The 16296-nt window shown below is 45.5% G+C and overlaps 1 protein-coding gene across 2 annotated transcripts in view; it reads left to right on the forward strand.

Moving 5' to 3' along the window:
* Positions 1-16296, forward strand: part of COL9A3 (collagen type IX alpha 3 chain) — a 42143-nt gene that overhangs the window by 1814 nt on the left and 24033 nt on the right. The window contains exons 2-10 of one of the 2 annotated variants that reach the window (XM_049816427.1): positions 30-2086; positions 3338-3406; positions 7962-7997; positions 8445-8516; positions 9317-9370; positions 13878-13913; positions 14513-14536; positions 15017-15070; positions 15744-15797. In XM_049816427.1, the coding sequence (XP_049672384.1) occupies positions 2021-2086; positions 3338-3406; positions 7962-7997; positions 8445-8516; positions 9317-9370; positions 13878-13913; positions 14513-14536; positions 15017-15070; positions 15744-15797 (465 nt within the window). In that variant the 5' untranslated portion in view covers positions 30-2020. Of the gene's footprint in view, positions 1-29; positions 2087-3337; positions 3407-7961; positions 7998-8444; positions 8517-9316; positions 9371-13069; positions 13147-13877; positions 13914-14512; positions 14537-15016; positions 15071-15743; positions 15798-16296 lie in introns of those variants that run through there. The other variant, XM_049816428.1, reaches the window with a different exon arrangement.

The raw sequence follows: 16296 nt of genomic DNA on the forward strand, positions 1-16296 counted from the left end.
TTATGGGGTTTTTTTTTTCATCTTTGAAGGCAGGACACGACCGAAAATCTGCCCCACCACCACCACACCCTGTAGCCATCTGCTGTTGCTTGGGCACCTCCAACGAGCGGGTGCCCGGGGCTGTCCAGCATTCCCAAGCAGAGGAACCTTGAGATAAACCTGCTGCTTTTTCCACGTGGAGATGACGATCAAGTCTTCCTCCACCGCTGTAAAAAGCGTCCAGTGAATATCTGTGGGGAAGAGACACCCCCCCACACACATGCTGCTTGTTTAATGATGTACTTTGAAAAGTTTCGGTATGTCCTGTCTCGGCTCTGTGCTGTCATCCTCCCAAGCGTGTGTTGTGACGCTTTGTAGGGCGAACAAGGACTTTGCTTTCGAGCAAAAGGGGGCTTTAGTCTTGTGGGCCTTTTCCTTCAGGACGCAGGGTTGTCTTTGTGGTGGTGACTTCTGTAAGTCGCTGCGTCCCTTCAGCTGTGCTCCCTCTGCCTGGGGCTGTGGAAGGAGAGGAGGAGGGTTCCTCCTCTTGTTCTGCTGGGGTGGGCTTCAAGCTGAATACTCACAGGGCTCTTCCTCAGCTTGCAGCAGCCCTCCAAAGCCTGGATTGCTATGAGCCATGTGTGGCTGAGGAATTTGGATCTGCTTTGCCTTCTCTCATCCCATCGGTTGGCCTCAGAGTGAAGGAGAGAGGTATAAGCTCTGTGCAAAGCAGTTCCTGCGACCGCGCTGGTCTTCTGCGGGTTTGTGGTGTCTAATAAAGCATTCAGTTTACTTTGAAGCCATCCGAAGGCGTACAGACACATGCTCCCTTTCTGTCCCCAGCTGCCTGTTCCACAAAATCTTGTGGGAACTTAGTAAATCTTTGAGCCCTTTATCCCTCTGTTCAAGGTTGGTGCAATACTGGCTGCTGGGGAGCTGGACAGGCACACCCTGTGTGCTCATATAAACCTCCTGGTGTAAGGATGCCAAACTGAAACCTTGTATTTCATTTTTTAAGCTTTGCTTTTCCACTTCTGCTCTCCTCTTGCTAACCCAATGAGCTGTGTTATTTCATTCCTGATGAATCTTGCCACTGTTCCTCTCTGCTTCCAAGCCCTGCTTTCGATGAAGTTGTCTTTAATCGATAAAGGGAAGCATGAAGCTATTTGCAGATGATGTTTCTTCATGAATATATTGCCATTTGGGATCATCTAGCTGGGAACTGTCATCCTGTTCATTCCTTGCAAATATTTCAAAGGCAATTCTTCCTTTTTTTTTTTTTGTGTTTGTGTCTGGGACTGTTTCTCCTTTTTTCTTCCTCCTTGTATCTGTCTGCAATCATCTGTTCTCTGGTCAAGATTCATCTCTTTCTCAAGAAATCAGTTGGCATTCTTTAGTAGATCTCCCTGTAAAAAAAAAAAAAAAAAACAACCAACCACAACACAGATGTGAATACACTTCCAGAGTTAATCTATCTCACAAAGCAGTAAGTGCATTTCTCTGTAGTGCATCTTGCGCTCGTTACAGGTATATTAATTTCTCTAGTAAAGTTAAGTAGCCTCAGGCACTGAATAACTCTCGCTCTGTTGCTTTTTATCTGTCCAGCACCGAGGTGGTGATGGGCTTTGAGAAACGGCCTGGATGAGACCTAAGGAACATCTTTGTATCTCCGGCCGGAGCAGCCGAATTTTGCTCCTGCGGTGTGTCTGCAAGTCTGGCCCTTCCTTAGGCTCCCTCCCTGTTTGCTCAAGGCTGGGGCTACCCAGCGGGGCATGAATGAGAGCTTCTCTTCCCGACTGACTGCTGCTCCCCCTCCTTCTCCCACCTCCTTCCCAAACCTCCTCTCTCCTCCCAGCTCAGCCCCTCGTTGCCTGTGCTCCTGAGCTCTGCCCCTCCAGCTGGAGCCGCAGGTTTATCTGGAGGCGAGGAGTCTCTGGTTTGTAAGCTGAGACCCGGGAGGAGGAGGAGGGATCTGCTGGACCCCGGAGGAGAAAGGGTTTCGCTGCCCAGGAGGAACGAAGAGAGGCAGAGCCTGGGCACCATGGCTGGATTCTCCGCTCTTGGGCTTCTCTTCCTAGGTCAGCTCTTAGCCACAACCCCAGCTCAGGTAAGAAGCCTCATTTATGTCTTGTGCTCAAGAAGAAAGTCCGTAAGGGAAAAAGATAGCGATCTGTGTGTGTTCTACCTACCTGCAGGATGAAATGTGGCAATAAGCAAGTTGTTAGAGTCTAAAGTTTATTAAAAACGTGTGTGTTGCTTGTGCTGTTATACAGCGCATCTGGTTTTGTACCTGTGTAGGTAGGCTTTTAGATCGTATCCTCCTGTGTAGAAACTGCTGCGTTATCCTTTCCGTAAAAAGTATTGGCTTCCCATTCAGGACTGCAGTTACGAGAGAGAAAGCCTTGGGAAAGGGGAGACCTGTTGATGCGAGAGAAACGGTTTTCTTTTACAATCAAGTAATGGTTGCCAGTGAGACTGATCTCCTGATACGGGTCTTCCTCTGAATCAGAATTTCTTATTCCTTCTCTCAATCAATTTTCAAATTCTACACTTGTAGCATATTTAACCCATGTTTACCTCAGATGTGAAGCTATATTAAACTTCCCTGTACAGTGTTAATATTATTGCCTGGGGAAGTAACTCCTCAGTGAGGTTTTTCATTGTGTTAGTGAGGAATTTTTGCAGTCTGGCTTGGGAATTCAGAGCTGCCCTCATCTGCTGTGAGCAGAGCTGCTTCTACAATGAAACCTTTGTTCGCTGAAGCTACAGCAAGTTGCTCTCTGGAGCCCTCTCCATACAGAAGTCATTTATTGGACCTTTCTTTCCTTCCCCCCACCTCAGACCTCCTCCAAAATCCCAGATTTTCAAATGGTATCCTGCTCAGAGAGGAGACTTTCCCTTTCTCCTTCTGTCTGCAGTGGTGTCTGCCTGGCTCTTCTGTCACCCCATCAGACCGGGACTATAAATTGATTTTTAATGCCAAGCACTTGGCACCTATTTTCGGTGGGCTTTGCATTTCCTCCTCTGCCCCAAATGCAACGTGCCCGTAGGCAGTGAGAACCGTTTCCTATACAACCAAAACCCATTTGCTGCCCAGTGACCAGCTCCGATTCCCAGCATAAGCCACCAGTTAAACAAGTTGGGAGCCCCGAGGATGTGCTCAGTCAAAAGCATTTTCCAAAGAGCCTTGCACCGCTTCTGAGTCCACCCAGGATGCTGGGGGGCCCTGGGGGATGGAGGGCTAGTGCAGATTTAGGGACAAGCTGTAGGACTCGCCCATTGCTTTCTGATTTAGCTCGTATGTTTTTTCTGATGCAAAAATAAACTCTTCTCTCTCTCTTTCTCCCACTCCTTTCAGAGAGTAGGACCACAAGGCCCCCCTGGACCACGAGGACCCCCTGGACCATCTGGCAAGGACGGCATCGATGTGAGTGCCTTACGGCAGAGGGCAGGCTCGGCCGAGGGAGGGCGAGGGGTGGAGCAGGGGCAGAGCCAACTGAGTAGAGAAGCTGCTCTTGTTCTCCAGAGACCCAGCCTTTGGGCCATCCTTAGAGGCAGAGGGACCTGGAGAACCAGCCTACTCGCAAGAGACCTCCTTCTGCAAGAGTCAGAACAGCGAGTGGAGGTGCTGAGTGGCCTCAGGTTCTTTGCAAGATCAATCCCCTCTCAAGAGAGAGTTCAGGACAAAAGTAGCGTATGCACAGGGATTCGTGACCCTGTTTGCAAAGTAGGGTATTTCTCTTTTGGTGTCTAGGGAGGAAGGGGAATGTAATAGGTAAGGTTGAGTGCATGGGTACGACACGTGCCGGAGTCATTGCATGTTCTGTAGTTCAGAGAGAGGTTTATGTGACACTTCAGAGCATCCATGTTTCTAGAGAGGCTCCAAGAAACTCAAATACGCAGCACTGGACACTACTCTTACTCATATTGGTTTTATTTCAACATTGGCAGTATGGCTATCCCTAACTTACGTTGGCACGTGAGAGGTCAGAATCTGGTTCGTGTGTTGCCGGACACGAGTTGCCTGTAGTGGCACAAGAGGCAAATGAAATGGGCACCCTTTATTTCAGCAGGCAGTTCCTTATACGTACACCTCCTGCAGAGGCAGAAGACTATGTACCACAGGACGTACTGGAGGAGGGAAAAAAAACTTGTCCTGTTACTTTTAATTGATGTTTCCATAGAAATGAAAAATTTTTCTTCTGTGCATCTGGTGGATAAGGACTGAATTGTGTCCTGTGGTTGGCAATGGAGAAAAAGAGCATCAGATGGACCTTCAACACAACCACATCAAATGCAAAAGGCTGGATTCCTGCTTCAATACTCAGTTTGAGTAGCGCTTGTCTCTAAGCTGCTTATGGAATAGGGCAGGGCCTTTTAAAGTTTGTCTGCAGTAAGTTTATTGGAACTGGGCCTTTAAGCAACCTTGAAAAAAATTATTCATTCCATGCAGGTCACTTTCTTTTTGGATAAGAAGGTAAAAAAGATATATGAGTTCCCTGGTATATGGTGAACAAGGAGCTTTTTTGTCTTCAGTGGTGAGCTTTCATAGTGGCTCTGTGAGTAAGGCTGGTCTGAAGAGAGAACCTCATTGATTTGCAGCTAGTTCCTCTAAAGTGTCCTTTTGACTAATGGAGGCTGTTTATTGAAAATCTCGCTCTGGCTTTTTAGCGTCAAAAGTTCAGAGCTGGTACCTCGACGGTTTCTCTCTGCTTTTTTTTCATAATGTGATAAAAGGCTTGAGGGGACACCCTGGAAGAGGAGAAAGGACACGTGTTCACGTTCGCAGCAGCGAGCCTGTGGAGTCACTGCAGCAGGACATCAGTGTGGCCAGCGGGCTTCAGGAAAGGAGTGGCTGTGTTTTCTGTACAGAGTGAAAAAGAAGAATTTGGGAGGGACGAAGCCCTTCAGGCTTCAAGTCATAACCAACTTCTGCATACAGGCAATCGGAAAGAAACAAATCCCTGTAATTGTGTCGTTCAGTTCCTGCTTTCTACAGGATATTTCACCCCTTAATTCTGGAACAGTACCAGCATCACTTCTGATTGCTCTTGGAAACAGGAGCCTGGGGAGATGTTGGTCACGTGAACCTGCGCCCTTTAATCCACTGCTAAAAACTTCGGAAGGCTCCCTGTGGGACAGGACCAAATAGCAACATCTAATTAATATGAAGAACTTAGTCCTAATAAATCAAACAGCTGAATAAAGTATTTAAGGTGCCGAGTCTTGCAGTCCTAGCTTGAGGCTGGAGTTTTGGCTATGCAGAAATAGTCTGTCATTTGGCCAGACCTGATCTACATCCCTCCTATGGATATAGGTTGTCGGGTGCCCTGTTCATTCAAGGTGGTCCAGCTGTTCAGGGACAGGCTCCAGGATGGTTTCTGCTATTCAACAGGACATTTAGTCCTTTAAGGAATTGCATAGGAGAAGAGATTCAGAGCTGTGGCTAGTGTTGAGCACAGTCATACAAGCCTCCCGGTTTAAGGGCTACTGTTTTTCTGGCAGTACCTTCTAAAAAATTATGGCATATAAAATCCAACACTGGTCTGCATTTTCATGGTGCTGCATGGAGAGGATCGTGTGGAGCCTGAGTGGTAGTGCCAATTCTACCACTGGAAAGAATGAAACCATTATTCTGTTGTTCTTTTTTTCTTTAGTGATGAGACGTATTTTTAAAGCACGATCAGAACTTTTCTGGACCGTACCTATGCAAGTTCCCTGAACTCTGTAAGCCACTCCAGCTGGGTCGTCTTCACAGATGGCATTGGATGAACGCTGTGTGGGAAGAGTCGCTGAACACTCTTTGAGCTGCATGAGTGCTGCCGAGGTGTTCAGCAGTCCCTTACCGTTGGCCGTGAGCAGTGAGCGATGCGTAACATACAACTGAATTATTCAGGATATCTCCAAACAAACCTTGGATGAACCCCATAAGCACAATTTCTAGAAGCTCCTGCTTTCATTCCCGCCTTTCGGTGGGAGCTGCAACATTAAGTCCCTCTGAAATATTTTATAATTATAGCCTTTTACATGCTTCACGTTTTATACTCGGTAACAAGCAAAATCTCTCCCTCCCAAGAATAGAAACAGCATGTTATGATCAAAAGAATTAGTGACAAGTTCCTGTGAATTATTTCTGGGGATGTAATTCCCCAAATTGCTAATAAGCAATTGTCACTTCTCAAAAATCAAGGGGTTTTTTTTCCCCCACTTTCCGTCTCCTGGCTTGACTTGCTAAGAAAGAGTAAACTTCCTTCCCTCTCGCTTAGCACCAGGAGAGCATTTCCTTTTGCTGACAGCTTTTGCCTCTAATTCCCAGTGATCTGGCATTAGGGGTATAAACACTGATTAGGCTTTTGATTCAGCTGACTGAAGTTCTGGTGCTCCTGCAGAGTCCCGCAGGGGTCCACGATGGCAGGATCAGGGTTTCAGATGGTCCCAAGCAGCCTTTGCTGACGCCGTGACCTTGCTGTATGGATTACCATCACACGGGCTAGAAAAAATGCAAGGGGCTGGCAATCTCCAGCGATGGAGAAGGGAGTAAACCACCTCTACTGCCATTTCTAGCTGCCTTTTCAAACCATTCATTGCAAAAGAACTGCTCCTTTCATTTCCTTGGCAGGGGACCTTCCCCACCTATGATAATGATAACTATTTATGGAAGATCTGTGGGCAAAGGACAGCTTTAGCAAGACGGAGCATAAAGATCCCTCTGTTCAATGACCCTCTGGTCTGTGCATTGATCGGTCACCAGTGCAGTACATAAATCCTCGCCTGAGCGAACCAAGGCAGCCAGGCAGGAGAGATTTGCCCACAGACTTCACAGTTGCCGACACAGTAAATATAGAAACGTGCTATAAATTCCACAACTTTGCTTACTGCCTTCTAACGCCTAATTATCAGGCCCACGGTGGGGATGGTGTTATTTCTAGCCTTGCTCTGTTAATAACCACCCTTTTTCCATATGGGTGTTTTTTCTTCCAGGGTATCAACATGCCCCTTCCCCTCTGCTCGCCCGCAATACCTGAACCTCTCACAATATTTGGTGCACTTATCCTAAAGCCAGGAGGGGAGGGTACCGTGCAGACATCTGAAACTGGGACACAAAGTGATTTTCTGTGGGATGAGATGGGAAACCAAGCTCCAGTCAAGCTTCTGCTAGTCACAGATGATTGCTTCTTTTGGGGGCTAACAATAAAACACAAATATCTTGTTGTCTGGGGTCTATGCAAGCTCCTGAATGATGTTACAGCTGGCTGAGCTAGAAGGAGTGATTCAAAGACTTCTTAAATATTGTCTTTCAAACACCTTTAATGCTGTTCTTAAAAGTTGCTTTCCATTAGGAGAGGAAAAAATGAGCACTTTTGAAATATTTAATAAAAATTGGGTTAAATCCAGATTGTGCAATTGAGTTGGGTGGAAATCAGCTGGGGGCTTTCATTTGCTTTTCCTGGCAAAGTTTAGTCATACAAAGAAAATCACTGTAGGCAGTTTGTTCATTCTTCACTCTCTGATGGTCCCCAACTCCTGGTCGTACCACAGTTTCATACTGTGTCCTGGATACCTGGAGGCTTATCATTGTATCCCTCTGTTTCATCAGGAAGATGTTTGAAAGCCTCCATGGCCATCCAGCTTCCTCTCTGCCCCACTTGCAGACAAGCCCAAGTGCAAACAATTTCTAAGTATATCTGGAAAAAGTTGGAGGTGCTGGGCACCACTGAGAAGCACTGGTTCTCTCTGGGAGGCTGAGGATGTGGGTTTCACCATATCTGCCATTGTAAAGGTGGAAAAGGCCACCCAAGTTCATCCTGCTTTAGAGGGTAGCAGGATCTAGAGCATCAGCTTCGTAAGACTGAGCATGGTAAATCTTGGGAGTGGGCATGAAGGGAGACTTGAGTGCTATGACAGTTGGGACACCGTTGTGGCAAAAAGTCAACAGAAAGAGGTTCGGCACTAACGCTGATGTCTTTTTTTCTTTCATTTAGGGAGAGCCGGGCCCTCCTGGTTTGCCAGGCCCACCAGTGAGTATTTTCTGGTTGACGTTGACTTGCTCATCCTTTTGAGAAGGACACATTGCAAGAGCTAAGACTTACTGGCTCACTTTCCTCTTGATCTGCAGCATTGGTCTGAGTCTGCTTCAGCTCCTCAGTCTGCCAAGGGGTGCTCAAAATTGTACCAGGTGGCACAGCAGTTTGGTTTGGGCTACTTACCCCATCCCTTTCTACCCCTCTGCTAGGAACAGCTTATGAGTAACTGTGTGTGGAACTGAGCCAAAGCACTGAAATTAATTAATTAGGATTTGGATATGGATTCATGGCAAGCTTCGTCTCGCTGCAGGAATTCTTCCATGTTGTACGGTGTAAGATTAACACATAAACAAATGAAGTTCCATCTTGTAGCCTGTAGCAGCACACGCCACGTTTCTCTTGTTAGTATGTTAAAAATAATTGCCTGTTTATCTGATTTAGGGGCCAAAAGGTGCACCAGGGAAGCCTGGAGCAGCTGGTGAAGCCGGGTTGCCTGGCCTTCCTGGAGTGGATGTGAGTATTTTGTCATCTTCTCTTAGATCTTTTAAACATTTCACATAGGTGTGGGTGTTTTCCTGAAGTCTGTCATCAACTTTCTCTATGTCTACTGGAGAAGCAAACTAGGTCCTGGATCTACATATATGTCTTGTGTATATGGAGATATTTTAAGAGTTGAAAGCATCCCTTGATTGAACTAAGGACTATAAGAACAATTTTGAGATGCGTAGCTGATAGGACAGCACTTTTACAATGAAACGTGGCAGTTCTTCAGAGGTGCACTGGGCAAGTCTGCAGAAATACAGGCAGCAGCTGACATTTCTGGAGCAAACCCATTGAGCGTCAATTCAGAAATCCAGTCACACTTCCTAGCTGAGGCTTGCTGGTCACTGGCCTGGGATTTGCCCTACAGCTCTGGACAAGTGACTGCCCACAGTCAAGTTTTCCCGGCTTACTGCCATGGTAGCTGAGCAGGGGTAAAGTTTTAGCCAGCACATTTTCTTCTGCACTAGCCGAGAGGAAGCGTTTAGTCAGCCTCCACAGCTAAGCTGCAACTCAGTAAACACCAGTAACAAGACTACTTGGTGCTGTTTACCCACACTTAAATGCGCAGGGCACAATACTGATAATTTGCTTCTGGTCCTTTCCTTTATGATTAATTACAGAGAGAAATAAAATGGTTAGGCTTTCCTGAGAGATTGGCATCCAGATGATTTGTGCTGGTGATAGTGACAGGGACTTCCTATAGCTGCTCTTACTGTATTTCTCTGTTTTCACGCTTAGGGGTTTTTTTGGGTTTTTTTTGTTTTTTACAGGGTTTAACAGGAACTGATGGCCCACCTGGCCCAAATGGGCCTCCAGGAGACCGTGTGAGTACCACGTTAGATCCTAAGTCCCTTTAAATGAGCTTTGTCACTGATTGATTAATGATTTCTCATTCCTTTGTAAATCGGTGACATTCAAGCATTGATTACTATGGCGCATTTATCCATACACCCTTGCAGAATACTTGGACCCTTGAAATGAAGCCCCAGATGGCTTTTCATTAGGCAGGGCATGAGATCCATCTTTCTTTCACATGGCTTTGAATGGGCTTGGATAGCCTCAGTGGTGGGAGTGCCAGTGCAGAACAGCTCTAGCGATATTTTGAGTATCTAAAAAGTTCCTTGAAGCAGTCGATAGACTTAATTACGAAGTTTATCAAAGTGAAGCTATTTTGGCTTTTATGTGCAGTCTGAGTACCCAGCTCTGTTATGTTTATAATTACTGCTACTGTGTGTTAACTGTTTAAACTTTTGCCTTTTGTTAATTCTGGGGCTGTCCATATGGTTGACATTATTAGTTGCTTTGGCATAAACTTCTCCTGCCAGCATAGCAAGAAATAAGAGGGTTTTTCTTGCTTCCTGCATATTACAGCTCTGCTAAGGGGCACCACAGGGACAGAGAAATGATTGCCTGAGATGTTACAGATGTCCTTCAGATCATCTACAGCAGGGCCAGAAAGGCACTTGAGCCTCCTTGTGACATTAAGAACTAAACATTAGTGAGCCATTCAGCACAGATGTTTATCCAGCATGGCTATTTTCCTGTCTCCCAGCATGGGAAGATAAGGCTTGTATCCACGGCTGATTTACTGGTCTCTTAACTGGGGGCTGCAGCGATGGTCTGAACACACATCACAGCGTGCAGAGGTTAAAAAAGGTGGACTTTTCTAACATGTTCGGGATATCTCAGTAATCCATTTGTTGCCCCAGGTAGTTACCCAGAGCTCAACACTCTGTGAGTGGTCTCATTTAGTTAAAGGGATGAGCGATAGAGCCACGCATCTTTGATACGCTCTTCTTCCTTTCCCACGTGCAAGGCAAAGTTCGCTTGGCCACTGGGGAATTTGAGTGGCAGGACCCAAGCGTCTTGTTCACAGCTCCAAGCCTCCGTCCATCGGCACTGCACTAAACCCCATCTCCTTTGCTTTTCCTCGTGCCCATCTTTCTCCCCGGAGATCCAGGGCTGTAAAATCCTGACCGCTCTCAGACAGTCTGTGGCAAGAGTCCAGCACCTTCTGGGAACTGAGCCCTGGTTTTTAAAATAGAAAAGTTCAGGACCACACGCAGAAGACTGAGCAGTTTTGTGCCCCTTTTTGATGTTCAGTGGTAGTATTTGCCCATGCCCACTTTAGCACACAAGCTCCTAGTTTGCAGGGTAATTGAGCAGATAATTTCTGGGCACAAGAACTTCCTCTTCAGCTGTTTAGTAGAAGCACACAAGCACAGTTACTGTAACTACGTGCTCTGATTTGATGTGCTTTCCCGTGTCTTGTAACTCAATCTGTCAGCATGGGGCAAACTTGGGACCTGTTGTCATTTATGGGAGCTTTTCAAGGTCAGTGGTCCATCTGGATAATTGTTTTAATTGGTCTAATAAAAGCCCGGAAAAGGAAAACCTCTAAAAGCTTTAGCACTCTAAAAGGACAGCATTGTTGTTATCCCAGCTTTCTTTCTTCTCCCCAACTCTTAGAACGTATTTCAGTCTCCCAGGAATCACTGAAATACAGGTGTCTACTTACTGTTGTGGGATTGAATTCATGCTTAACACTATGACTTCTTCTAAATAAGCATATTTTTCTGAACTGGAGCGTCTGAAAGCGAAGGTGTTTAGCATATGGAAGTGGGCTCATGGAAGACAGTTTTTAGTAATACATTATTACTAAACATTTCTTTTCCTCTATATGCCATGCTTCTTCAGTCCAACAGTGATTCACATCTGACCAGGGACAGAGTACTGTGAAGGCAGCATACCAAGATGGTTTTTATCTTAAATATCTCCTGTTACTATCAGCATTCATTAGCTCTTCTCATGGTCCTGCTTACAAACTGATTAGATTAAGCCTACTTGTTTTTCCAATTAAAAAAAAACACCTTTATTTTTAGCCAAGAATAAGCTGGGTTCTGAACTCCGTGCTAGATGCTGGTGCCCTTCACTGGAAAGTTTTCAAAGGCCATTTTGAAGCTTGGTGCTTTACTCAATAAGCAATGAGGAAAACATAATTATTCATATTTATTTATGAATGTCATATTAATCAAGTATTTGCTCCATAGTTGTACATTCATAAAGTATATTACTTTAAAGTGAAAAATTATGGTGAGATTCTTTTCTAATCAAAAGAGAAAGAACATTGTTACCAGGAGAATGAGTTGAGTCAGACAATGTTATTAAAATCGAGGTGTAAATGAGAGTCTCTCCTTTGAACTTAATGGAGTCACGTCAGCTTGCTCAGGGACTCGGTGATCTTTTACCGTACCAGGAATGTTCACTGCCGCGTGCTGCACCTTACACCCTCAAAGATACCAAAATTAAAGAGAGGAAAGTGCCAATGCTTGACACTTTGGGTACTCTGCTAACCTTTTGGCACGCTGGCTAAAGCAGAAAGGGGCTATGCGGCTGGTTTCGGTGGGGGCAGGATTAGGGTATAAGTCAGTAGGTGCCAGGAATTCAATGTTTTCTTTGCAGGAGGAGATCCCAGCTTGTCCCTTACAACCGTCAGTAGTTTGGCATCAGAAAAGCAGAGTAACCTGCAGCAAGAGAAATGAATGAGCTGACATTTGCCGCAGAGTTGATTTTTATTGGATTATAGTCCTCTCCTCACAAGGCTGCTCTTAATGAGGCCTTGGGTCCACTGTATGTTTCTCCTTAAGCTTAACAAGTGAAAGTATTTCTAATCTCGTTTGGTACGCAGAACGTTAGGAAAGGGCTGGCGTCATCCCTGGGGTCACGTTAGACAGCAGTGCGTTGGGATATTTCCTGGGTCTATCCATCTGCCTTGTTCTCCTGGTCCGAGGGGTAGGTGCCATTTAATTCCAGCTCCGGACATCATTCTCGAGATGTTTCTGTGCAGTGTTTTGAGACCGTTTGGAAAAACGGTTTGGGCAATCTGGCTGGTGAGAGGCTGGGAAAGCCTCGTGCTGTAATTGCTCTTTGTCCCCTGCACAGAGAGATGAGGATTTTGCTGGCACTAGTTTAACACAGTCCATAAATAACAACATGGTTTGTTCTGTGTTTAAATCTGTCACCTTCTCACTTAACTATTTTAAGTTCTGCCTTTATCAGAGAGCAACATCAGCTGAAAACAACCCAAATGCAAGCAAAGAGCTGTCTGCGGCAGGGCCTGGAGAACAACACGGCTCTTCTGCGGCTCCTGAGTGTCAGCACAGCTTAGAGAAACTCACCGTGACAGCTGCATCAGTGCTGTTGAGCAAACTATTATTTTATTTATCATCCATCGCAAATTACACTGGCAATTCTGCACTTTTTTTTTTCCCCCTTTTCTTTTTTTTTCCGCTTTTTAAAAGGAGTGACAAGATCGGTCTGCTCTAATCAGCTGCCTGCCTCTGCTTTTCCTTTCCCTGTCGCAGCAACAGCTATTTTCTGAGGAGGCTCTCAGACCCGAGAGCATCAGGCAGCAATGCACGCCCGGTATCTCTTGCAGATATCTTAACAGCTGCTGGCCAAGGTCAACCCACCACACTGGTTTTTTTGATCATTTTTATATTTGCATTTACTTTCTGTTTCAGAATTACTACCTATAATTAATTTTGCCGTCTACCAGCCAATGGTGGCATCTTTGCAATGCAACAAAGGGATTAAGAAGGTCTGTCTGTCTTACTATCTTCAGTTAAGCGGGAATGTAACAACTTCAAGAATAACTTAATTCTATTCTAAGACATAAGGTCTCACCAAACTTTAGTTAAGCTTAAGAGTAAGAATGCAAACTGGGAAAAGGAGATTGGGTATTTGCCAAGGAAGCTAGTGAAGAGGCAGAAGCTGCCAAATCTTTGTCTTTGCTTGAAGGGAAGATATATGAATTAATAAAATTCACTAGAATGAGTCCAAATCTTGTAAATAGTTTCAGATAATTTAGTCATTGGATCTACAATATGAATGTATTATGAATGAGAATATTTCAAATGGATGAAACTCAATTTATGAACCTTTAGATATTCATGGAGACTAATCTGAGGCCAGCTGTGACTTGCAGAAGTATCTATTTGTCTTTTAGGACAGCTCATGCTTTAGCGTCTCCTCTCTTGACCAGAAAATGGTGACGAAAGTTACTGGGGCCAGTTCTGAACATCCATCCCTACTATCTTAAAATGTTCTTTAATCTAGTAATTAATCAGGAATGACAGAGTCATTATCCATAAGCTTATGTCCTTATATTTGTGAATTCAGCTGAGCATCTCCAGCTGTGTGCTGTTACTGTAAGACACTGCTGGAGTTTTCCAACAAAGACTGGTGTCAAGAAGAGCAAGCGTTGGTGTCTACCCATGTGGGAGTTTCTGTTTTATCCCTGCTAATCTGCACTCTGTTTTTTTCCTGCAGGGTGCGTTAGGACCTGCCGGGCCACCTGGACCAGCTGTAAGTAACCCCTAGAAGGGCATATGTAAAGATGCTTTGTAATATTATGCTAAAACAATCACCGAGAGAAGACAGGAAGCCTTGTATCCCAAACAAAGGGATCAAAGCCTGAACGAGTGAAAATATTGCTTGAAGTGTTTAAATATGTATGTATGACCTGTTCTGGTAACACGGGGCCTGTTCTTAGTCTCTGAGTTGTTAAAAGCAAGCCAGCTTGGGATAAAGACTAGCATATATCAAATGCTATCAAGATTATTAGACATTAGATAATGTCTAATAAAAGGGAAAAAAAAGGAAAAGTAGATGAATTAGAATGTTGTCTTCATAAATGTCTGTGCCCCACTGTCACATCACCGTATGTGGCTTTACTTAGAGATGTCTCGTAGGTAACAGCGATGTAAAGGGAATACAAATTATTAGAGGCAACAAAAGGATTCATTAAGACTCCAGCACTGTTCTGATTGCAAATTACAATAATTGGGGACAGGGGAGTGCTAAGGAAACTTAAAAAAAAATTAAGCAGCAGTTTCTGAGGTTTGCTTTCTTCCTGTATGTTCAGTTTCAAAGTGATCTTTTACTGTTTCAAATGTTGTTTCCAGGGCAAAGGACTACCAGGACCTCCAGTAAGTAATGAGGCTCTTTTTTGAAAAAGAGGTTTAAATTAGTATACTCCCTTTATTGGATACTCTGAGTGTTACAAACCCACCCCAGGCCTTGGGTCCCTCTCCTGCGTCGGCAGCCTTGTACGTTTTTATGCTTACCGTGACCCCGGGGAAGCTGGCGCTGGTGTAAATTCAAGGCACGGCAGCCTTGTAATTGCTGGAAACCACCAGTTCTGGGGCAGCTTTTGTTTGGTGGGTTCCTGGGGTATCTCAGAGCCGCCCTGTGTCAGATGGGACAGATTTTGGCAACACAAAACATTGACGAGAGCGGGAATGTGGGAAGGTGGAGGAAAACAGAAAAATGTGCGTTGGTAAAGTGATTGAGTGCAGCATTTTGCTACTCGGGGGGGGGGTGGTTAGACAACTGAAGACAGCCAGACCGTTTGTTTGGCAGCTATGGGAGGTCGCCACGGGTGTAAGGATCTTCTCTCTGTTCAACAGGGGCCTCCAGGACCCAGTGGGCTCCCAGGTGGAAATGGATTTCGGGGTCCTCCTGTGAGTTTCTCCTACCATTTGATCCTCATTTACTGATTGTGCCACAACCACAGAAGAATGAGGTTCATTTCTGGTCTCTTACCCCATTCTGGAAGCGTGACGCGTAAGACGCTGCAAGCTCTACAAACGCCGGTGGGCAATGCTATTCCTTGTATCAGCTTGTGTAGGATCACCCCAGTCAACCAGTGCAATGCCAAAGGTGTGCAACTGCTTGCAGCCATATCTTCCTTTACCAACTCTGAGTAAGGACAAAAGAGCAGCCGATATCACAAGAACAGGGGTCAGTTACCAGCTGACGTGTACTTTCAGCATCCTCAAAAGAAGCTACTGAATAGGATGGGTCTGATCTGAGCAAGCCCTTTCTGCAGAAGCATACCATCATTTTTGGGTGCCCACAGCTCCACCGGAGAGGTACAGAGCCAGTGGAAGCAGGGATGTAGGTGCAGGGATATGTTCTTCTGTCCTAATCCCTGTGCTTGCATATGCGTCTGCTCTTCTCTTTGCAGTCATAGAGGCCTCTGCAGAAGGAAGGGTGCAGTTTAGTCCCATTAGAGATATCTTGCCCCACATTCACAAATATGCAATGGTATTTGGTAGCCACCCTTCCTCTCCTTTCGCATTTTCATTTAAATGGTTAAGAAGGGGAATTTTTATTATTTTTCACTCTTTTTAGGGTCCCTTTGGTCTGCCAGGATTCCCAGGGCCTCCTGGACCACCCGGACCTCCCGTAAGTTGAGACTTGCAAATAAATGTGCGAAAATTCCCATGGGGAGTCCAGAATTTTCTTCTTGCTGCCAGAACGTACGCGTTTTATTTGCTGCCATTGCTTTGAGCGCTCCCTTTCCGGGCTAGGTTTCAGCAGGCCGTAAACACCGTGCCCCAAGGAGAGCAGTGACTTTTCACCGGCTGCACTTTGGTGTGTTGATTATCTCCTGTTTATCGTCTGTGCTGGGGGGGTGGAGGGACCCAACGACATCCAGGCTTTATGGCACAGGCAGATCGCAGGATGGGCTTTCTGTTCTCTCAAGGGTCGTGTGATTGCTTGGATCATGATGTGTTCTTTAGGGGCCAGCAAAGGGGGCTTGAAACCAGCAAGTCTCTGTTTTGGGTTTGCTTGCGGTATCTCTGAAGGGTTGGAAGGGTAGGGGTGTCTTTCCCAAGGAACTTCCCTGGCCCGAAGGAAAGCCAGGCACAGCTGCTCTTCTCAAATTGCTGCCTTCATCACC

Source organism: Accipiter gentilis, chromosome 14, assembly GCF_929443795.1.
Source record: "Accipiter gentilis chromosome 14, bAccGen1.1, whole genome shotgun sequence".
Classification (NCBI taxonomy): Eukaryota; Metazoa; Chordata; class Aves; order Accipitriformes; family Accipitridae; genus Astur; species Astur gentilis.